Source organism: Scyliorhinus torazame, chromosome 4 (genome assembly GCF_047496885.1).
Source record: "Scyliorhinus torazame isolate Kashiwa2021f chromosome 4, sScyTor2.1, whole genome shotgun sequence".
In the NCBI taxonomy this organism is placed as follows: domain Eukaryota; kingdom Metazoa; phylum Chordata; class Chondrichthyes; order Carcharhiniformes; family Scyliorhinidae; genus Scyliorhinus; species Scyliorhinus torazame.
The window spans coordinates 294,366,657-294,390,669 of record NC_092710.1 but is presented as its reverse complement, the minus strand read 5'-3'; the positions used below and the strand labels follow the sequence as shown (position 1 = coordinate 294,390,669).

At 45.4% G+C, this 24,013-nt stretch overlaps 1 protein-coding gene across 5 annotated transcripts in view; it reads left to right on the top strand.

Annotated features, from left to right (window-relative positions):
- Positions 1–24,013, top strand: part of pdss2 (prenyl (decaprenyl) diphosphate synthase, subunit 2) — a 336,320-nt gene that overhangs the window by 131,759 nt on the left and 180,548 nt on the right. For all 5 annotated transcript variants that reach the window (XM_072499936.1, XM_072499935.1, XM_072499939.1 and 2 more), the window contains exon 3: positions 120–254. In XM_072499936.1, the coding sequence (XP_072356037.1) occupies positions 120–254 (135 nt within the window). The remainder of the gene's footprint in view (positions 1–119; positions 255–24,013) is intronic.

The window sequence follows — 24,013 nt, the reverse complement described above, 5'->3', positions numbered from 1 at the left end:
GAGGTTTGGTAGCCTGATGCCAAAGCATTGTGCAAACGGTTGTAGTAAAAATGAAAAGCAAGAGGGTGTGAAATCTGTATTTTTTATTTGTCAGTTAATATTGTGTTTTGATTCAACAGGGGGTTTGTTTACGACAGCAAGAATAATCTCCAACTGCGGGGTCTTGTTGTCTTATTGATGTCAAAAGCAGCTGGACGTAGCAAAACTGCTGATCCTCCGCTCGAAGGTGACCTGGTCAGTGGAATTTATCCCAGGTAAGCTTTACTCGGCTGAAGTTAGATGCTGGTCATTTTAAGTGCAATAAGAAGTTGGGTACAATTTTGTTTTTTAGGATGACTCTCCTGCTTTGAAAACTATCCCCAACCACTCAGTGAACTTTTTAAAAAAAAGATGTGTTGAGACAAAATACAAAGGTCTAAACTCTACTTATTTACTTATAAACCCATCTTCATTACAAATGCATGCATTTAACACCTCTTCTCATTTCATTTCTCAATTCTCCCAGACTAGCTGTCTCCATTAACCTTTTCTCAGTTTAATTAAGTCATTTACACATTCAGCCTTTTTTACTGAATAACCATATTCCCACAGAATATGTTTTAAAAAAATTAATCGTCGCAGCTGGACCATACTCGATTTCACTAACAGAACTACTGAGCCTATTTCAATCTGAGATTTTCATTCCATGATTTCACTCATTAAGAGGAATCCAGATAAGTACATTTGGGAGAAAGAAACAGAAGAATATCTTGATCGGTGAGGTGAAGTAAGGTGGTCGGAGGCTCGTGCAGCAGAAACCTTGGCACAATCCGTCAAATAGCCCGTTTGTGCTGTAATTTGTAATGTTGGCTTGGATAGTTAATGTATGTTCTAGATGGCAGAAAGAGAGATAAAAAGGCTTGATAAAAGAAGGAAGCAATGTGTGTGAGACGTACAGAGAGTGAGAAATGTAGAAAATAAAGCGGACAGGAAGGAGGTACTGGCGCAAAGTGAGAGAGAGTGAGTTGCAGGCAGCAACTGAAATTGTATCAGATCTAAAGTGAAAGAAAGAAAAATATAGATTAGAATCATAATTTCTGCTGCTAAGATGTTTATTCTTCCCCTTCGTTTTTCTTGCAAATATTTTTAATGATTAATTTGTCATGTCAATTTATTTATGTTGCAATGCTAAATTTATCTACCTGAATATTTTAAACAACTAGAACTGCGTAAGTTTCCTTGTTTGGAAAATGTTCTTGTTTAAGCTTTGAGACTATTATAGGCAGAGCTGATAATATCTACAAACAAAATGTATCATTGATAATTGTAAGTTGCAGCACAGCAAGGTAGTCATTAGGTGCATCGTTCTTGAGTATTTCACAGTCCAGATAACTCCTACCATTCAGGACTTCCTCTTTTGCGAATTTGCTTATCTACGCAAGAGTCTTTGGACACCAGTTTATTCAGCTGTTCACTTAAATATGATTTTGAAAGTAAAAAAAAAAGAGAAGTTGACTTCAGAAAATGCCGCAGAGAAGGAAAACCACCAAAATGATGTTTAAAAAATGGAAGGCGTTCACGACACATTTCCTACAATGGAAAGTGTGCAATGCACGTGCATGGTGTTCTATTCTTTGCACCTGGAGCTGCGATTTAATTCCTGATCACAGTCCACCTTCACTCTCAGGTCAAGTACTGTAGGTGTGCCAAATTTACATTTTTCTTGCTTTCGTGTTTGATTAAACAATTTTTCTAGGATCAAACAGTTTTTATTGCCTTTGATCCTTTTTACATATGAAATTTTAGGACAGCTGAAACCTATCCAATTGACTTCCATTGCAATGTATGTTTGTCGTTTGCCGTTTTGCTGCTTTCGAGTTTTGACAACAACGTAATCTCCACGGGCACCGGGACTTTATTATATCTATTCCAAGCCCATTTTCCAGCCCTTTCACAGTACCCTGCAATATTCTTCATCAGGCTTATCTATTCTCATCTTAAATGTTGCTGTTGACTCTAAATCATTCTAATATCCTAATAAACCCTTTTCCTGAAAAAAACCCTTCTAACTTCAATATTTCTGTTTTTAAACACTAATCCTGAGTTAATTTCCCTTGTTACCAATTAGTGTTGTGCATTAATGTAAATAACCTTGCATATTTTGAACACTGATGACAAGCCACACAAGAGCCAGGCTATGACCATCTCCTACAAGAGAGGATCTAACCATCGCCCCTTGACATACCATTGCTGAATCCCCCACAATTAACATCCTGGGGTTGCCATTGATCAGAAACTGAGCTGGACGAGCCATATTAATACTGTGACAACCAGGGCAGGTCAAAGGCTAAGAATCCTACGGCGAGTAACTCCCTCTTGACCCCCCCAAAGCCTGTCCACCATGTACAAGGTACAAGTTAGCAATGTAATAGAATACTCTCCACTTGCCTGGATGAGTGCAGTTCCAACAACACTCAAGAAGCTCAACACCATCCAGGGCAAAGCAGCCGGTTGATTGCACCCCCTTTCACAAACATTCAGACCCCCCCCCCCACCACTGTCTAATTCTGCAGCAAAATTCTACAACATGAAAATGTAGATTCTGTGACCAGTTTGCGAAAGCAGTTGCAGTAAAATATTTTTAAGTCGAAAATTATGCTGAACTGATGGTTTTTGTTGAGAAACATTGGATATTCAGCAGTAGTTATTCCATGAGTCAACATGTACTGTTCGATAATAGCTGTCACTTAACATTGAGCTGCTTTACCATCAGGCCAGGGGAACATCCCTGATGCAATAAAGGCCAAGTATCTTGTGTTTGTCTTGACATGCTCTTTTGCACTCCTCATTGAAGCAGGGTTGTTCCCCTGTCTTGTTGAATTCATAATTTGAGGGATAAACTGGGCCAAGAAGTTACAGAGTGTGATGGAATTCTGCTGTTACACCTGCAGCATTTCATGGATGTAGAGTTTTGAACTGTGAGATCTTTTCTAAATCTATCCCATTTAGCACAGTGGAAATACTATAGCACATAGTGGAGGGTATCCTCGGTATGAAGGTGGGGGTTTGTCTCCAAAATGGCTGGACGGTGGTCATTCCTGCCACAGACTGATGCATCCGTGACAGGTTGATTGATAAGGACAAGGATTTTCTACTCCAGTTTATATTCTCACTCCCTGCCACAGGGACAGTTTGGATGCTATGTCCTTCAGGTTTCATTAATATTGGTGAAATAATATTGATGGTGAACTTTGAACACCCCAGCCCGAGTACATTCTGTACCATTCCTACCCTGTGCCTCTTCCAAGTATTGTTCAATATGGAGAAGTACTGATGCATCAGCTGAAGGAGGATAGTAGAGGGCAATCAGCAGGAGAGTTCCTTGATCATTTGGGGGTTAGTTAGCTCAGTTGGCTGGATGGCTGGTTTGTGATGTGGAGTGATACCAACAGCGCAGGTTCAATTCCCGTACCGGCTGAAGTTATCCATGAAGATATCCCGCCTTCTCACCCTTGCCACTCCCTGAGGTGTGGTGGCCCTCAGGTTAAGTCGCCACCGGTGAGCTCTCCCCTATGGTCCTCTGGGACGATGGCGGCTTTCATTTCATTTTACTTCCTTGCTTATGTTTGACCTGATGCAAGAAACCTCATGGAACCTGGAGTCAACATTGATGACTCCAGATGACTTGCAAGTGGCCATCTCCTCCTGATTATTTACCACATTTGGTGGATCAGTGCTGCAGGTGGCACAGGATCTATCCTCATCTGCACAAAGTGTCGCTCACGAACTTACATTGGCTTCCTGTTGCCTCAAATTGAAAATTCTTACCCTCGTGTTTAAACTTAATTATGAGCTCAGCTATTCCTATCTCTAATACCTTCTCCAATCCTACAACCTTCAGAGAACTGTGTTCTTCTAACTCAGGACTTGTGAATCCCCACACACTTCATCCCACAATTGGCGGGTGTGCTTTCAACAGATTAGTCCCTCAGTTTGTAATTTCCTCTTTAAACCTATCTCCCTTCAGCGTTCCTTAGGATCTTCCTTAACCTCTTTAGCCACCCGTCCTAATGCCACTAAAATTGGCTCACTTAAAACGCATAAATGGAAGTTGTTGATGTGTTGCCTATATAGAACTAACTCTCCGATTCTTAACATATAAACGTTGATCATTTAGCGATGAAGAGGTGCAATTCATTTCAGTAGAATTTCCCTGTGAATGATGTACAGCAGAATTCCCATGAGGAGCTACGGTGAAGTGTTTCTGTGAGGTTCCTACACTTGCAGATGGGCTGCACGAACAAACTGAACAAGGGATGAGAGTGTCAGAACTTTGATAAACCTCAAGAAGTTAGCCATAACAGCCAAAGTCTGCAGGTGTGGAGATTTAGATGGTGTAACCATGTAGGTGTGCTTTGTTGGTAACTAAATATTATAATTCGACAAGTGCTTAGAGGCTGTAACTGGTTCACTATATTCACCTGGAATAAATGAAGCAATTAGAACTATTAGCTATCGTTGGATATCAATGACTTCAAAATTAATGTATACTTGTGATTGGTATATGCAGATTACTTTTAAGATAACCAAAGGTATAATTATTGTTGCAATGTATCGCTCAGGGAGTCCATACTCTATTTTGTGGATGTGACTCCTCTGTATGTCTGAATAAATAGATGAGAAAAGAGCCTTGTCTGCACCTAGTCCCTTGCATTGAGGAACAAATCCGATGTGGCTGGATAGCCGGTAGTTCCCTAACAAGTAGGTTATTGAAACTCTACTTGAGTACAGTGAATAAATGAGTGAATTAGGTAGCTATGCTCCATATTCGACATCGCTTGCCACCTTTCTTGAATCATTTTTTGACAGGAATGATGAGACACCTAGTATTAAAAATGTCCAAACATATCAATAACACATCTCGACAGGGTTTTGAAACACCTGAGGCTCTCCAGCTGTTTCATTCATTGCAGTGGCTGATACAGCTGGAACCTTCATAATTGTATTGAAGGGATCTGGGGATGCGGAGTTCAAAATACTTGTGAATGAAAGTGGAGGTGGACCGAAACACAATTCCCATCCGAAGGTTGATGACTTTCCAAGACTTGTTGGAATGATTTGGTTTGTTATTGAGGTAATTTATTGAGCAAAAAGGCCTGTCCTGCAGTGTTGGTCAACAATGATATATGGGTTATTCATGAAGGCCCTACCTTGCTCCTCGCCTGAGGTGTGGTGACCCTCAGGTTAAATCACCACCAGTCAGCTCTCCCTCAATGGAGAAAGCAGCCGATGGTCATCTGGGACTATGGTGACTTGACTTTTACTTGGATGAGAATGGGTGACCTTGGCCGCAAACGGTTTTGAGTGGAATCACATACAATGCGAAGTTTAAGAAAATGAAGCTATTTTTGTTTTAGTAACTGAAGAGTTTTTATGTAACAGGTTGGTTGGCCTCTTATTAGCTATTCTTCCTGTGTAATTTGTAGAGGTGATGAAGATCCTTTTCAACTGAATGTCATTGAGCTATCTCTTCACAGCTGAAACACGGTGCAAAAGCATTTTAACAGCATTGACTATCATAGAGAAGTTTAAAAACTCAATCTTGTGAAATACACTGCAGTCACTCAGTAATTGATATTTTGCAAATTTTAACTTTGAAATGTTATAAAGTGGGGGGCGGGAAGAGTCTGTTGCAGGACATAGCATCTTTTATTCATTCGGGCCTTGAAGTTGATGACTAATAATCTTTATTAGTGACACAAGTCGGCTTACATTAACACTGCAATTAATTTACTGTAAAAATCCCCTAGTCGCTACACTCCGACGCCTATTCGGGTACACTGAGGGAGAATTCAGAATGTCCAATTCACCTGACAAGCGTGTCTTTAGGGACTTGTGGGAGGAATCCGGAGCCCCCGGAGGAAACCCATGCAGACATGGGGAGAATGTGCAGACTCTGCACAGATAGTGACCCAAGTTGGGAGTCGAACCTGGACCCCTGGTGCTGTGAAGCAACAGTGTCAACCACTGTGCTACCGTGCTGCCCATGTGGCTGTGTGGCACAGTGGTTAGCATTGTTGCCTCACAGTGCCAGGGACCCAAATTCAATTCTGGCTTTGGGTGACTGTGTGGAGTTTGCTCGTTCTTCCTGTGTCTGCGTGGGTTTCCTCTGGTGCTCCGGTTTCCTCCCAAATTCCAAAGATGTGCAGGTTAGGGAATTGGACATGCTAAATTGCCCCTTAGTGCCCAAAAGGTTTGGTGGGGTTATGGGGATAGAGTGTGGGCCTGGGTGGGGTGCTCTTTCGGAGGGTTGGTGCTGACTCGATGGGCTGACTGGCTTTGTTGGGGTTTCTATGTGCTTGAATCCTTGAATGGGACTTTACACTTTTAAAATTGGTCGAAATGTCAGAAGTTGGGGTTGCAATCTTCACACTGTTTAATTTCAAGACCTGTGTTCTTTAAATGAAGTGAAACATTCCAAAATTACTGTTTTAGTCTTGAAAAGATTGAGTTCTGTGGCAGATTGCCCAGCTATGTACAGCTTTTAATATGCTCTGTTACCTATTACTTAGAATAGACTTGGTGAAAATAAAGTATATTATTCTTGGCGCCAATGAGCTGTCCCTAAATATTCCCAGCTTTGAGCACGGTTCACTTACTGAATATTATATAGGTGCCATGTGCCACTGCAATTTCAAGTTGTTATAAGCAATTTGTTAATTTTCTGTAAAGCCCTCCTGAGAGAGTTTTAATCGTGGCTGTAGCAGGAACTGACTGATTTCTTCCAGTCCTTTTTCACCACTAACGTCATGATTTTTCCCCTGTAAAGTCTTTGTTTACTTTGGAGTTTCTAACCCTCTGACTGCATTGACTCCATTACAATTTCCCTCGTGCCTAAACATGAAGTATTGGATAACCTTTGTGACGGTTAAATGGGGGAACCACGTTGGCTGATATATAATTAATTGTGAAGCTTTAGCTTGAGCACTCTTCTATGCAAACATATTTTAGTCTTTGCTTGCAACACCCAGAGTGTAACACATACAGCCCGACTGTATTCTGCAAAATGCCATTTCACCATCAAAGAAAAGGCATACTGCTTGTTAATGTGGAGCCTGGGGATTGATGTCATTTTATTTGTTAGCTCACTGATTTTCAAACTGGGCTCCTGGGGTTCGTAGAGACTCTCTGGTTGCCTGCGATATGATGTGAAAAGTATGAGTGTGCGGCCACCATGAACAGCATAGAGTGGGATGAAAGTCTCACCTTGGAGGGGCACACGTACCTAGGAGAGCCGAGCGAGACACAAAAGTAATTAGGCAATTTGGATTTCTTTCAAGTTTTAATGTAACAAAGCTCACGTGCAGCACCTTCCAAATTTATAGCGTTATAATTTAGGTTGTGGGGGATCTGACAGTGTCCATGTTTACTTAATGTATTTGAAAATGGATCCTTCAGACAAAAAGTTTGAAAAACACTGCTTTAGCTCTTTAATTCTCTGCCTAATAAATATTTACCCAGAAAACCTATGTTTTCGCAACCAAAACTTCCATACTCGTGAATCCTGGGTCATTGCATTTTTAAGCATTGCATTGCCTCAAAAAGTATGTTTTTTAGCAGAACTGAAATGAAATGTTTGTGAAGGTTTGGAAACTTGTCTGTAAATGATTTTAAATCAGCAGAGGCCTGCTGATCATTAACATTACACCAGGATAATTTGATATCAGCATTTCTAGCTCATCCAGGAGTAAGATTTATTTAATGTTCCTGTTTCCATTGCTTCAAAGCCAATGAAGTGCTTTTCTTTTGAAAGCAAACCTTGAGAACTCATTAATTTCCTTGACTTGCTGTATTTTTATTGCGACACTAAAGGTAATATTTAGAGCAGCAGGTTTACTGGTGCTCTTTAATGAGACCGTTCTCATTTATCTGTTCAGGTCTACTAAACTAATTCCTCTGGGTGACACGTATTGTGATTCAAGGTCAAACACGGTTTCAGCTGAAACAGATCAAAGACCATGTGATATTTGGACACTGCATTAGTAATAATATTATAATCTTTATTGTCACAAGTAGGCTTACGTTAACACTGCAATGAAGTTACTGTGAAAATCCCCCAGTCGCCACATTTCGGCGCCTGTTCGGGTACAGAGAGAGAGAATTCAGAATGTCCAAATGACCTAACAGCACGTCTTTCAGGAGTTGTGGGAGGAAACCGGAGCACCCGGAGGAAACCCACGGGACAACATGCAGACTTTGCACAGATAGTGACCCAAGCCGGGAATCAAACCTGGGGCCCTGGCGCTGTGAAGCAGTATTTTAGTATTACATAATTTTTCCTCATTACGGTATGGCAACCTCGGCAGTTTCCATTATAAATATAGACATAGGAATAGTTAATAAAATTTACAGTGCATGCATTTTAAAAAATGTGTTCATGGGATGTGGATGTCGCCTCCTGGGCCAGCATTTGTTGCTCATCCCTGAGGGCATTTAAGAGCCAACCACATTGATGTGGGCCTGTAGTCACATGTAGGCCAGACTGGGTAAGGACGACAGATTTCCTTCCCTAAAAGACATTAATGAACTCGGTGGGGTTTTCCAACAATCGACAATGGTTTCATGGCCACTAACGGACTTTTTAAAAAAAATATGTTTTATTGAATTTTTTTTCCCAAACAATTTTTCCCCTCTTACAAAGCAAACGCAACAATAACAATACAGAAATTTTTAACAATACACAAGTAACAAAACCCCTTTATCTTTGACCTAAACTAAACTAACCCTTCCCCCTGGGTTGCTGCTGCTGGTCATCTGTCTTCCCTCCAACGTTCCCCTAGGTAGTCGAGAAATGGCTGCCACCACCTGGTGAACCCTTGAGCCGATCCTCTCAGGGCAAACTTTATCTGCTCCAGTTTAATGAACCCCGCCATATCATTTACCCAGGCCTCCAGTCCGGGGGGTTTCGCCTCCTTCCACATGAGTAGGATCCTGCGCCGGGCTACTAGGGACGTAAAGGCCACAACGTCGGCCTCTTTCGCGTCCTGCACTCCCGGCTCTTCCGCAACTCCAAATAGAGCTAACCCCCAGCCTGGTTTGACCCGGGCCTTCACCACCCGCGAAATCACTCCCGTCACTCCCTTCCAATACCCTTCCAGTGCCGGGCACGCCCAAAACATATGTGCGTGGTTTGCCGGGCTCCCGCCACACCTCCCACATTTGTCCTCCACTCCAAAGAACCTACTCAATCTTGCTCCCGTTATGTGTGCTCTATGTAGCACCTTAAATTGAATCAGGCTAAGCCTGGCGCATGAGGAAGAGGAATTTACCCTGCTTAGGGCATCAGCCCACATACCCTCCTCTATCTCCTCCCCTAATTCTTCTTCCCACTTTCCTTTTAGTTCGCCCACCGACTCCTCCCCCTCTTCCCTCATCTCTCGGTAAATCTCTGACACCTTGCCCTCTCCGACCCACACCCCTGAAAGCACCCTGTCCTGTATCCCCTGTGTCGGGAGCAACGGAAATTCCCTCACCTGTTGTCTAGTAAACGCCCTCACCTGCATATATCGCAAGAAATTTCCCCGGGGCAACTTATACTTTTCCTCCAATGCTCCCAAGCTCGCAAAAGTCCCATCTATAAATAAATCTCCCACCCTCCTAATTCCCAACTGGTACCAGCTCTGAAATCCTCCATCCATTCTTCCTGGGGCGAACCTATGGTTGTTCCTGATTGGGGACCCCACCAGGGCTCCCCGCACCCCTCTCTGTCGCCTCCACTGTCCCCAGATATTCAATGTTGCCGCCACCACCGGGTTCGTGGTAAACTTTTTAGGTGAGATCGGTAGCGGCGCCGTCACCAGCGCCTCTAAACTTGTCCCTTTACAGGACTTTCTCTCCAGTCTTTTCCACGCCGCTCCCTCACCCTCCATCATCCATCTACGTATCATTGCCACATTGTGGCCCAATAGTAATCGCCCAAGTTCGGTAGTGCCAATCCTCCTCTGTCCCTACTACGCTGAAGGAACCCCCTCCTTACTCTCGGAACTTTCCCTGCCCACACGAAGCTCGTGATGCTCCTGTCTATTTTATTAAAAAAGGTCTTGGTGATTAGTATAGGGAGACATTGAAATACAAATAAGAACCTCGGGAGGACCATCATCTTAATTGCTTGCACCCTGCCCGCCAGCGATAGAGGCTGCATGTCCCACCTCTTGATGTCCTCCTCCATTTGTTCTACCAACCGTGTCAGATTAAGTCTGTGCAAGGTTCCCCAGCTCCTAGCGATCTGAATCCCCAGGTATCGGAAGTTTCTTTCCACTTTCCTTAGAGGCAAGCCTTCTATCTCTCTACTCTGGTCCCCTGGATGTATCACAAATAATTCACTCTTCCCCATGTTTAGCCTATACCCCGAGAAATCCCCGAACCCCCTCAAAATTCGCATAACCTCTATCATCCCCCCCGCTGGGTCCGACACGTATAACAATAGGTCATCCGCGTATAACGAGACTCGGTGTTCTTCTCCCCCTCTAATCACCCCTCTCCATTTCCTGGAGTCTCTCAGCGCCATGGCCAGAGGTTCAATTGCCAACGCGAACAACAATGGAGACAGCGGGCACCCCTGTCTTGTTCCCCTATATAGTCGGAAATACTCCGATCTATGTCGACCTGTAACTACGCTTGCCGTTGGAGCCCCATAAAGAAGTCTAACCCAGCTAATAAACCCGTTCCCAAACCCAAACCTCCTTAACACTTCCCATAAATACTCCCACTCCACCCTATCAAATGCCTTCTCTGCGTCCATTGCCGCCACTATCTCTGCCTCCCCCTCCACTGGGGGCATCATTATCACCCTTAATAGTCGTCGCACGTTAACATTCAGTTGTCTCCCTGTTACGAACCCTGTCTGGTCTTCGTGCACCACCCCCGGGACACAGTCCTCTATCCTCAATGCCAGTACCTTTGCCAACAATTTGGCGTCCACGTTCAACAATGAAATGGGTCTGTAGGACCCGCACTGCAACGGATCTTTATCCCTCTTCAAAATTAACGATATTGTCGCCTCCGACATCGTCGGGGGTAGAGTCCCCCCTTTCCTGGCCTCATTGAACGTCCTCACCATCAACGGGGCCAACAAGTCCACATATTTTCTGTAATACTCCACCGGGAACCCGTCTGGTCCTGGGGCCTTCCCTGCTTGCATGCTTCCCAGTCCCTTAATAACCTCGTCCACCCCAATCGGTGCCCCCAGGCCTACCACCCCCCGCTCCTCCACTTTCGGGAACCTCAATTGGTCCAGGAACTGCCGCATCCCCTCCTCTCCCTCTGGGGGTTGAGTCCTATACAGTTCCTCATAGAAAGTCTTGAACACCTCATTTATCTTTCCTGCCCTTCGCACCGTGTCTCCCCTTTCGTCTCTAATTCCTCCTATCTCCCTCGCTGCTGCCCTCTTTCGCAATTGATGAGCCAACAGGTGACTAGCCTTTTCCCCATATTCATACCTCCTCCCCTGTGCCTTCCTCCACAGTACCTCCGCCTTTCTGGTGGTCAGAAGGTCAAATTCCGTCTGGAGTCGTCTCCTCTCCCTGTACAATTCCTCCTCCGGGGTCTCTGCAAATTCCCTATCCACCCTTAAAATCTCCCCCAGTAATCTTTCCCTTTCCTTGGCCTCTGTTTTCCTTTTGTGGGCCCCAATGGAGATCAGCTCTCCTCTGACCACCGCTTTTAGTGCTTCCCATACCACTCCCACAGGGACCTCGCCGTCGTCATTGACCTCCAGGTATCTCTCAATACACCCCCGCACTCTTGCACACACTCCCTCATCCGCCATCAGTCCCACATCTAATCGCCAGAGTGTTCTCTGCTCCCTTTCCTCTCCTAATTCCAGGTCCACCCAATGTGGGGCATGATCCGAAACCGCTATGGCTGAGTACTCAGCTTCTTCCACCCTAGAGATCAACGACCTTCCCAAAACAAAAAAATCTATCCGGGAGTACACTTTATGGACATGGGAGAAGAAGGAAAACTCCCTAGCCCTAGGTCTGAGAAATCGCCATGGATCCACTCCCCCCATTTGGTCCATAAACCCCTTAAGTACCTTGGCCGCTGCCGGCCTTTTTCCGGTCCTTGAGCTGGATCTATCTAGCCCCGGGTCCAGCACCGTATTAAAGTCCCCTCCTAAAATCAAGTTTCCTACCTCCAGGACCGGAATACGCCCCAGCATCCGTCTCATAAATCCCGCATCGTCCCAGTTTGGGGCATACACATTAACCAATACGACCTCCATTCCCTCCAGCCTGCCACTCACCATTACATATCTACCTCCGCTATCTGCTACGATGTTCTTTGCTTCAAATGCTACCCGTTTCCCCACCAAAATGGCCACCCCTCTATTCTTTGCGTCCAGTCCTGAGTGGAACACCTGTCCCACCCATCCTTTCCTTAGCCTAACTTGGTCCGCCACCTTTAGGTGCGTCTCTTGGAGCATAACCACGTCTGCCCTTAGTCCTTTCAAATGCGCGAGCACTCGGGCCCTTTTTATCGGTCCGTTCAGGCCTCTCACGTTCCACGTGATCAGCCTCACTAGGGGGCTACCTGCCCCCCTCCCGTGTCGACTAGCCATTGCAGCGTTCTCTAGGCCAGTCCCATATCCCGCCTCCGCGCTCCCGCTCGCTCCCCCAGCGTCGCACACCATCCCCGCCCACCCACTCTTTAGCCATTTCTTTTTGGATTTCCGCAGCAGCAACCCAGTTGTTCCCCCCCCGGCTAGATCTCTTTCTAGCATGATTGCTCCCCCCCATATTACTTCCGTAAGTCAGCTGACTTCAACTGACCCCGGCTACTCCTGCTCACTCCTCGACCCCCCCGTGTGGGGAACTCCCATCCGCCTTGCGCCTGTCTTCCCGCCTTATTCTTTCTGGCGCGGGAACATCCCTTTACCTGACCCGCCTCTTATGGCGCAGCTCCCTTTCCCCTCCCCCTCCCCTTCCCCATTCTCCAACTATGTCCCGTCTTTCCCCTCTCACCGGCGCCCACATTTCCCCAATGTCTCCCCCCTTCCCAATTTACTTCTCAATTAACTTCAACCATAACATTAACAATAACATTTCCTGCAGCATCAGTCCCTCAGTTCCGATCCAATTTCTCTTCTTTGATGAAGGTCCATGCTTCCTCCGCCGTCTCGAAATAATGGTGTCTCTCCTGATACGTGACCCATAGTCTTGCCGGCTGCAGCATCCCGAACTTCACCTTCCTTTTATGCAACACCTCTTTGGCTCGGTTGAAGCTCGCCCTCCTTCTCGCCACCTCCGCACTCCAATCCTGGTATACCCGTACCACTGCATTCTCCCATCTGCTACTCCTCACCTTTTTAGCCCATCTCAGGACCTCTTCTCTATCCTTAAGGCGGTAAAATCGCACGATTATCGCCCTGGGTGGTTCACCCGCTTTTGGTCTTCTCGCTGGAATCCGATTTGCCCACTCCACCTCCAAGGGGCCTGTAGGGGCCTCAGCACCCATCAGTGAGCTCAGCATCGTACTTGCGTACGCTCCACAGTCCACTCCTTCCACACCCTCAGGGAGACCCAGTATCCGAAGGTTCTTCCTTCGCGCTCCATTTTCTAGGGCTTCGATCCTTTCAGTACACTTTTTATGAAGTGCCTCGTGCGTCTGTGTCTTAGCTGCCAGGCCCAGGATCTCGTCCTCAATATCTGTCACCTTCTGCTCCACCACGCGGAGCTCTGTCTCCTGGGTCTTTAATGTCTCCTTGAGCCCCTCAATTGCCTGTAGCAACGGGGTCAGCACCTCCCTCTTCAGCAGCTCCACGCACCGTCTCACAATTTCATCCTGCTCAGGCCCCCATGTCGCCTGCGCTTTCTCCGTCGCCATCTTGTACTTCTCTCTTTCTGACCCTTTGGTCGACGATTCCTCGCACTGCAGCCGCCGCCGCCGGTTTTTTCCTCCTTCGTTTGGGGGGGACTCCCTTCTCACACACCCCACACCGGGTTGCGTCATCGAAAAATTCCCCGTTGGGGCTCTTAAAAGAACCCGAAGGTCCGTCGGAGTTGGAGCCGCCGAAGCGTGCGGCTAGCTAGGCATCACCGCAACCGGAAGTCCCTTCAGTGGCCTTGATGAGGTCTTTTCACAGTTGTTCCCTCTGCTGCTAGAATTCACCTTTGATACAGGTCCTTAGGTCAGCTTGCAGCTTTAAGCTTGCCCTTCTCCCGCCTGCATGCTGGAAGAGGCCCTGTTTATCCTGCAGTTGCAGCCAAATCTTTTACTGTTTCTGCCGTGTCTGGCAACCCAGAGACATACCCTTCCTGGGGAACACTGTCGGGGGAATATTGCAGCCTTCTTCCCACACCGGGAAATGTCAAACAAATGCCGTGGGGGCCCTGTAAAAGAGCCCAAAAGTCCGTTCCAAGCAGGAGCTGCCGAATATGCGACCTAGCTCTGCATAGCCGCACCCGGAAGTCCACTATCGGACTTTTAATTCCACATATTTTTTTAATGAATTCAAGTCTCACCATCTGCCATGGTGGGATTCTAACCTGGGTCCCCAGAGCATTACCCCGAGTCTCTGGATTACTCGTCCAGCGACAATACCATTAAGCCACTGCCTCCCCTATATGTGACATTAGCAGACATAAGATTTTTTTTAAACCATCTATTTATTGGAGTTTTTTAGTTTTTTACACAAATTCACACAAATCAAGCAACAGCAAAAAGACAGTTACAGGTGTCGGTGTCAATGTACAGCCAGTACAGCCCAAAACTACAGTCATTACCGCGTGAGAAACCAGCAGGACCGTAAGAATCAGGGACAAAATCCCCAACCGGTTCCCCCTCCCACAGAAAAACGACCCCTCTGCACCTGACAGGATACAGGCAACAATTTAGACCAACATCGCACCCATTGCTTAAAAATAGAATGAAAGAAGAAGAACAGATTCAAAAACAGCTTCTTCCCCGCTGTTACCAGATTCCTCAATGACCCTTGCATGGACTGATCTGATCTCTTCACACATCTTCTCTACTGAGTAGTACTACACACCTGTATGCTTCACCCGATGCCTGTGTCTATGCATTTACATTGTGTATTTATGTATGCACTATGTTTTTCCATGTATAGAATGATCTGGCTGGACTGTACGCAGGACAATACGTTTCACTGTACCTCGGTACATGTGACAATAAACAAATCCAAATCCAGAAAGCTATACACAAGAACCCCAGTATTGAGGAGAATTCGGCACAATTTCAATTATTCTCCAAAACCAGACTGGAACAGACAGTAACCCTCACGTTCGAGATGGTAAAAGACAAAGATAAGTTCAAGGAGAGAAACGGACACAACCAGGCCCATGTTAACAATCCAAGGTCTCCCATAGAGAAAGTTAAGACAGCAAGAACAAGAACTTAAAGCGAAGAATCAAACTCCCACAACCCCACTCCCCAGGACAAAAGAGATCCAAAGACATCAGCACCGCCTCCAATAGGGCAAAATGTAACCTTGGGGGTCACGATCCATGACACAAAAGGAATATAGCCTGGTCGAGGTCTGAGACAGAAGGGGGGGAAACTCATACCACCCCGAGGGCTGTCAGTGCAGCCCCCAAACTGAGGGGGCACCTTGTTCGTGCAGCCAAGGCCCACCTTCCAACACGACCACCACCATCCCGCAAGGGCATAAAAATGAAGAGGAATATAGCTAACGCTCCTAACATCTCGACGAAAAATGAGAAAGAAGAGGAGCAAGAACTGTCAGAACTAACCCTTCGGATCCACCATATTAGGACAAAGCAAAACAAAGGCCTGTCAAACAACCGCCACTCTCAGGAAGAACTAACCAAGGATAAGGACTGGGCCCGACCTTCAGGCCTTCCCCATCTCAATGTCCCTCTGAATATGGATCACTCATCCTGGGACCCCCACGGCTCCTCAAAGGAGATGTCATCGCCCAAGGGGCAACAGGAGAATGAACGCAACATCCCCCCCCCCCCCCCCCCCCAAGGATAGGCCCCTCCCACCCCCCTCCCCCCAAGCTAGGCCAGTCTAGTCCCATGAGAAACACTAAAGAAAAGTTCCACCCCACCAGGCACACCATCGACCACCAAAAAGAGGACACCAAGGCCGACTTCGCCAGAAAGGTTCTGTCAGCAGTAGAACAATCAAAGCAGAAAGACCCAATTCTGGATAAGCATGATAAAATGCAGTCTGACTGGGCCCGAAGAAGAATAAGCACAGCCAAAAGAAATGGATTAGATCAGATGACGGGGGATCTTCCTCGAACATGCAAGGTCAAAACTAACCTTATCATCCACACCCTCCATCCCTCACCCCGTTCCGGTTCTGCTCATCCTCCCATCCGGATACAAAAGGATAAAGAAACTGCACAAATCCTGCAGACAATATCCAGCGTAACATGATGCAATCTTATTAATTTAGGATAAGTGATCATCCCCAAAGAATTCACTTCCCTGCAAAGATAAGATAACGATGTTAACGGACAACATCATGATTATCAGAGAGTAAGCCCAGGACCACAACTGAGAAGTGAGGTAGTCATCAGGATGAAAGATCACTCCACTGGCACACTTATAAAGTAGACCAAGGATAAAACAGTAAAGCATCCTTCGGGATCTTTTGAGGATTTCAACGAGCTTCATTATTTCCAGCCTACCGACTCAACAAACCGAGGTTCCCGCAGTGGGTGGGTGGGGGGGGGAACAGTCCGCCCAGCTCAGGCAGTCCTCGCCCCTCTCGGCCAATACCAGGCACAGAACCACCCAGAACCAGAGGTTGCAAGGCCACTCTAATCCCAGGCTTCGGAGCCGAGATTAAATGTGCCCCATCGAATTTGAGCTGCCCACCCTCCAGATCGACATTCCCTAAACACGACAGCCAGTTGTCAAACTCGGCCGGGAATCTCTCCACCATTACACTGGTGACCAGGCTCAGCAGGGCCCCACAATAGTTTCCCCTTGTTGTCACCCCTCAGGATGGATGACAGGACTTCAACCTTGCAATGGTGGGCTCCCATCAGAGTCAATGCTCTCTCTGTCGCAAGAACCTCCTCATGCGCCGCCATTGCCCTCAAAAAGACATCTCGCCACTCCTGAAACTGGGTTTTGATGTCCCACGCTGGTAAGAGTCATTCATTCAGGGTCCCTGTGGGCTAGCAAACATGGTACTTATAGGCAGCAGGCTTTCTGGAGAGAAGGTTTATATCTTATCAAACTGGGCCTTCAGCTCAAGGTTCACACTCAGGCTTATATCCTTCAGTAGAGAGAGTTAGTCAGTTCCGCCTTTGCCTTTCAGGAGAGAGTTGGTCGGTTCTGGACTCCACCTGTACATAGATTCATCCAGACTTTCTGCCAGTTCAGAAACACAGCCTTTCTGGAGAAAAGGCGGGGGAAGGCAGGATGAGGGTATTGAACTTGATGATGAGTCATGATCATGACGAATGGTGGAACAGGGTTGAAGGGCCGAATGGCCTCCTGCTTCTATTATCTAAATTTCTCCCTTGGGGCTCTGAAAAACATTTCAGTGGGATCTGATCCAATCACCACCTGTTACCAGGTAGAGCTCAGCCTATTGGGCCAATTCATCAGCCATCAGCCAAATCAATAAAACTGAGTCATCACTGACACTGGCCAGCCTGCAGTCTAAAACAGCACAGCCCACTGGAATCTTCTGTTTGAATTAAAGGCACAGGCTACTGCGTCCTCATGCTTGAATGAAAGATCCATAAATCATCTATGTGTCAAAAATCTAACCGCAAAAATAAAAGAAAGGGAAAATCAGGGAATAAACGGAATAAGCAAGAACAAACAGGAAGGACCCTTAAACAATGCAAAACATCTACTTGAGTTGTTGAAATAGAGAACAAAAGGCTTAAATATTGCAGCTTGGTAAGTGACAACATGTCTAGAGCATTGAATCTGCAAGTAAATGGCAGGACAAAGTACACAGATTGGTTGAGAACTAAGGTATAGTATCGACCTTGTTGCTTTCAGCCAGTTATCCAGGCATGGCTCTGAGTGAGGGCATGGCTCTGAGTGAGGGCGTGGCTCTGAGTGAGGGCGTGGCACTGCATGAGTAAGCTGCTGCCACTTTTCAAAATGGAGAGTAATGCAGTCGACATCTCTGGTTCCCCCCCAATATCTCTTATTGTATTATTTGTTAGCTTGCTTAAAAAGCTTAATTACTGGCACTGTATTTATTACAAGGGCCGTAGAAGTTCTGGACACCGGAGTATTTACTTAATATTTACACACTTGCCATTGAGGTCGTACAGCCAACACTGCAACAATTCCTGTGGGTTAGAAATGTATAATTCAAAGAGCGATAATTTCAAGCAGAGAGGTCCCTCTGCCGAGGCTGCCATTTTGGAAGTGGGCAGTCTGAACAGATTGCAGCTGTGTGTTACAGCCCCCTTGCAGCCTTGCCTACTGTTACACAGGCTGCCTGTGGGACCGCGACTGGTCCCCCAGGCTTACTGTCACATCTGTTACTTCAGCCAACATGGATGGGAGTGGGGTGAGTAGGGTAGGCGTACATTTGAACACTGCAACAAAAACTAGCGTGAAGGAAGCAGTAGAGCCCAGTAATAGAGTAAAGAAACATTTTTTTAAAGTTGTGACTGATTTGACAATATAAGAGCAAATTTATGCTCTATTTTTGAAACCACTAAGAGCCATTTTGGATCCCATGAGGAAAGTTTTAACCTCCACCCAAGAGCAGTGATTATTATGTAACCATAAGGTCCATTTTGCACATAGCACGATCCCTACAGTGAGTTTGAAGGCAATCTTTTAAATTTGTTTGTGATGATGCTGAAGGATAAATGTTGATTAAAACACTGGGAAGACTCTACTCTTAGAACGGTGCTGTCAGGTTTATGGCCTGCTAAACCAGCGAATGAAGCTTGATATATCAGAGCATTGTTATGGGCGCAGAAGAAGGCCATTCAGCCTATCCAAATGAGCATTATCACTTAGTGCCATTCTCTTATCTTTTCCCTGTGCTACTGCACATTGTTTTGATTCAAATAATTATCTAATGCCTTCTTGAGTGGCTCGATTTGAACCTGCCTCCAGAACACTCCCATGCAGTGCACTCCAGACCCAAACCACTCACTGCGTGAGAAAGAGTTTTTTCTCACATCACATTTGTTTCTTTTGCAAATCACCGTAAATTTGTGCCCTCTCGTTCTTGATCTTTTACGAGCGGGGACAGATTCTCCCCATCTGCTCTGTCCGGCTCCCTCATGATTTTGAAATCTCTAACAAAACTCCTCTTGGCCACCTTCTCTCGAAGGAAAACAGACCCAGCCTCTCCAATCTATCCTCGTAACTGAAGTTTCTCATTCCTGGAACTATTCTTGTAAACTTCCTCTGCACTCTCTCCAATGTATTCACATCCTTCCTGTCGTGTGGCCCCCAGAACTGAGGTTTAACTGGTGTCTTAAGTTCAGCATCACCTCCTTGCTCTTATATACTGTACCTCTTCTAATAAAGCCCAGGATACTGTTATGTTTTGTGTCTGAACTGCCATTTAGTACCTAACAATGCAGCACTCACTGTATAGCACCGACGCTCAACTGATGCTACATGCTTAAGAAACATTGGGGATTTTCACAGTAATTTCATTCCAGTGTTAATGTAAGCCTGCGTGTGACACTAATAAAGCTTATTATTAGTCATCAATTTCAAGGCCCTAATGAATAAAACATGCTATGTCCTCCAACAGACTCTTTCACCCCCCTGCCCCCTCTTTATAACATTTCAAATTTAAAAGTTGCAAAATATCAATTACTGAGTGACTGCAGTGTACGTCACAAGATTGAGTTTTTAAACTTCTCTATGATAGTCAATGCTGTTAAAATGCTTTTGCACCGTGTTTTAGCTGTGAAGAGATATCTCAATGACATTCAGTTGAAAAGGATCTTCATCACCTCTACAAATTACACAGGAAGAATAGCTAATAAGAGGCCAACCAACCTGTTACGTAAAACTCTTCAGTTACTAAAACAAAAATAGCTTCATTTTCTTAAACTTCGCATTGTATGTGATTCCACTCAAAACCGTTTGCGGCCAAGGTCACCCATTCTCATCCAAGTAAAAGTCAAGTCACCATAGTCCCAGATGACCATCGGCTGCTTTCTCCATTGAGGGAGAGCTGACTGGTGGTGATTTAACCTGAGGGTCACCACACCTCAGGCGAGGGGCAAGGTTGAGACTGCGGGGCCTTCATGAATAATCCATATACCATTGTTGACCAACACTGCAGGACAGGCCTTTTTGCTCAATAAATTACCTCATTTAGGATTAATAACAAACCAAATCATTCCAACACGTCTTGGAAAGTCATCATCCTTCGGATGGGAATTGTGTTTCGGTCCACCTCCACTTTCATTCACAAGCATTTTGAACTCCACATCACCAGATCCCTTCAATAAAGTTATGAAGGTTCCAGCTGTATCAGCCACTGCAATGAATGAAACAGCTGGAGAGCCTCAGGTGTTTCAAAACCCTGTCGAGATGTGTTATTGATATGTTTGGACAGTTTTAATACTAGGTGTCTCTTCATTCCTGTCAAAAAATGATTCAAGAAAGGTGGCAAGCGATGTCGAATATGGAGCATAGCTACCTAATTCACTCATTTATTCACTGTACTCAAGTAGAGTTTCAATAACCTACTTGTTAGGGAACTACCGGCTATCCAGCCACATCGGATTTGTATTAGAAATATTTATGTCACAGAAGGAGGCTATTTGACCCTTTGTGGTCCATGCTGCCCAAAAATGTCAAATTCCAGTTTATAGCTCTTGGTGTGTTACTCTGTAGCTTACGTACTTATGATGCATATCCAAGTGTGTTTTTTAAACGTGACTAAGGATTCTGCCTCTACCACCCTTGCTGGAGTGAGGTTTTTATGGCAGTATTTTTATTAAAGATTTTTCATTTTTACCAATGTAACCGTAAGCAAAATGGATGTTACAATTTACACTATAGAAGAAACACAACCAACATTATAGATCACATCCAAACCCTCCCCCCAAACAACTGACTCATTAAGAAAGGAAATGAATGGCTGTCAACTCGAGTAGAACCTCTCAACCGACCCACTGACCGTGTATTTGACCTTCTCCAAGTGCAAAGATTCCATGAGGTCTTCCAATCAGGCCAAGGTACTGGGCGGTGTCGGAGACTTCCATCCAAACAGAACTCGCCTCCGGGCTATTAATGAGACAAAGGCGCAAACATCCGCCTTCACCCCTATCTGCAGCACCGGTGAGTCCGATACCCTGAAAATGGCCACCAAAGGACAAGGCTCCAGTTCGACGTTAAGAATTACTGACATGGTGCTAAAGGCAGAGACCCAAAAGCTTAGCAACTTGGGACACAACCAGAACACATGAGTGTGATTAGTCGGTCCCCCAGAACACCGCTCACACTTGTCCTCCACTCATGTCCTAGCCTTGGTCAGATGAATCCTATGCACCACCTTAAAGTGGATCGGGCTGATCCGCGCACAGGAGGATGTGGCGTTTACCCTACAAAGGGCCTCACTCCACACTACCTTGTTCGAAATAAGTTCCAGCCCCGTCTCCCACTTCACCTTCACCTCATCCACCACTGTCGACTCCACTGACAACAGCTGGCCATAGATACTCAAAATGCCCCCCCCCCCCTCACCAGACCCAGCTAAAGACAGAATCCTCCTCAATAGGGAGGACAGCGCGGACAAGGGAAATGAGAGAAGTATCTTTTGAAAAAAGTTACAAATCTGTAAGTATCAGAAGAAGTCTGCTCCAGAGAGTTGAAACTTTACCGACAGCTTCCTAAAGCTGGAAAACCGCCCCTCCCCAAATATCTCAAGACTCCTCCCCTCCATTGGCCTAAGTGTCGAGTCTAAACTTGACAGCACAAAAAGATGGTTACCAATAATAGAGGCCAATGACATGGAGCTAAGCTTAAAAGGTTACTTCCATATCCTCAGAGTGGGCACCACCACCAGGTTCGAAGAAAATCTTGCAGGGGAGAACAGAAGTGAGGCAGTTACCAAGGCACCCAAACTAAAGCCCTGACAAGAACTCTCCTCCATCTGTCCCCATATGGAACTCTGATCGCTAACCCACTCCAACAGCTTCTCAATCTTAGTCGCCCAATAATAAAATAGCAAATTGCGCACCGCTAAACTAACAAAGAAAATTGAGAAAATTGCAAACGCAGTTATAACAGATGGCCCTACAGATCCATGGGGCCTTGCCCGCTCAAATAAAGGATGACGCCAACTTGTTAACCCTAACAAAGAAGGACTTGGGGAGAAAAGTGGGGAGACATTGAAAAAGAAATAAAAACCTTGGGAAGGTATTCATTTTAATCGTCTGGGCCCTGTCTACCAGGGACAGGAGGCGGTTATCCCACTTTTGTAAGTCCAATTTAACCCCACTCACCAGTCAAGCATAGTTGCTGGAATGAGGTTTACCTGCAAGCCACTTGCACCAAGGGGCAAAGGCTACCAACCGAACCAAGCTGTCACTGAAATTGCACAAAATTGCTTTGAGAAGTAACAATGAGTATTGTACAAGCATCTTACAAGACAGCTAAATAATTCAAGATTAAGATGCAGCAGAACAACTTCTTTTGTCTTCACCGTCTGTTATAACTGCCTTTGCAAAGTGGATTGTTTCCTCAATTTTCTTCATTAGTAGTAGAATTTGTTTCAATTATACAGCCGTATTATTGATTCACTGTTATTGTGGTCGTTCAGTTCTTCCTAAATTTAACAAATCCGATTAGGTGTGTCTGCTAAACCTTTGTATAAATCAGTGACTCCATGAGGACATTTCTTGTAAATCTGTTACTCTTCTTGGGCATAATCCTGTTGCGTCTCACTTTTTGTTTCCCCAGCAACTTCAATGAGTTCCTCTGGATTCTGTTACCTCTTACGCCTGTACGATACACTGATTCAGCTTTAGAATTTATAAAAAATGTCACCTTTATTAGGGCATAGGTTGGAGGGTTTGAATCTAGATTTCAAGCATAGAGGCTGAATATCGAAAATACAGTAGATCAGGGCTGTTAGGCATTTCAAGACTGCAGTGGAGCATCGTTTCAAGCACTTTTTCTTTTTTAAAAATGCTTGAGACCCCCCCCCCGCCCCAAAGAGAATGAAAAATTATCAGATTAGCAACTTTAGTAAAGTGCTTGTGAGGAAAAAATAAGTATTTGTAAAACGTTTACATGCAGGAATATCTTCTTCTATCCTAATACTGGACAAACAGTCAACCTCCACCACCCACAGTAGAAGAAAGCAGCTCTCAACACCATACTTCAGTAGTTGAGAGTGCAAACCTAGTTCTGATCGTCTTTGGATACAATTATTTGCTTTCAATCCAGGAAATGAGACATCACTGACTTTTTTTGACTTTTTAAAACTTTAAAAAAATAAATTTAGAATACCTAATTCATTTTTTCCAATTAAGGGGCAATTTAATGTAGCCAATCCACCTACCCTGCACATCTTTTGGGTTGTGGGGGCGAAACCCACGCAAACACGGGGAGAATGTGCAAACTCCTCACGGACAGTGACCCAGAGCCATGATCGTACCTAGGACCTCGGCGCCGTGAGGCAGCAGGACTCACCCACTGCGCCACCGGGCTGCCCTTTTTTTGCCTTTTTTTAAAAAACTGCTCATCATTTGGACTCCCCAGCTTCCATATTAATAATCTTTATCTTTATTAGTGTCACAGGTCGGCTGACGATAACACTGCAATGACGTTACTGTGAAAATCCTGTAGTCGCCACACTATGCCGCATGTTGAGGTACTCTGAGGGAGAATTCAGAATGTCCAATTCACCGAACAAACACTTGCAAATTCCCCTCCAAGCCACACACTATCCTGACTTGGAACTATATCACTGTTCCTTCACTGTTGCTGTCAAAATCCTGGAACTGTCTGCGTGGGTTTCCTCCGGGTGCTCCGGTTTCCTCCCACAAGTCCCGAAAGATGTGCTGTTAGGTCAT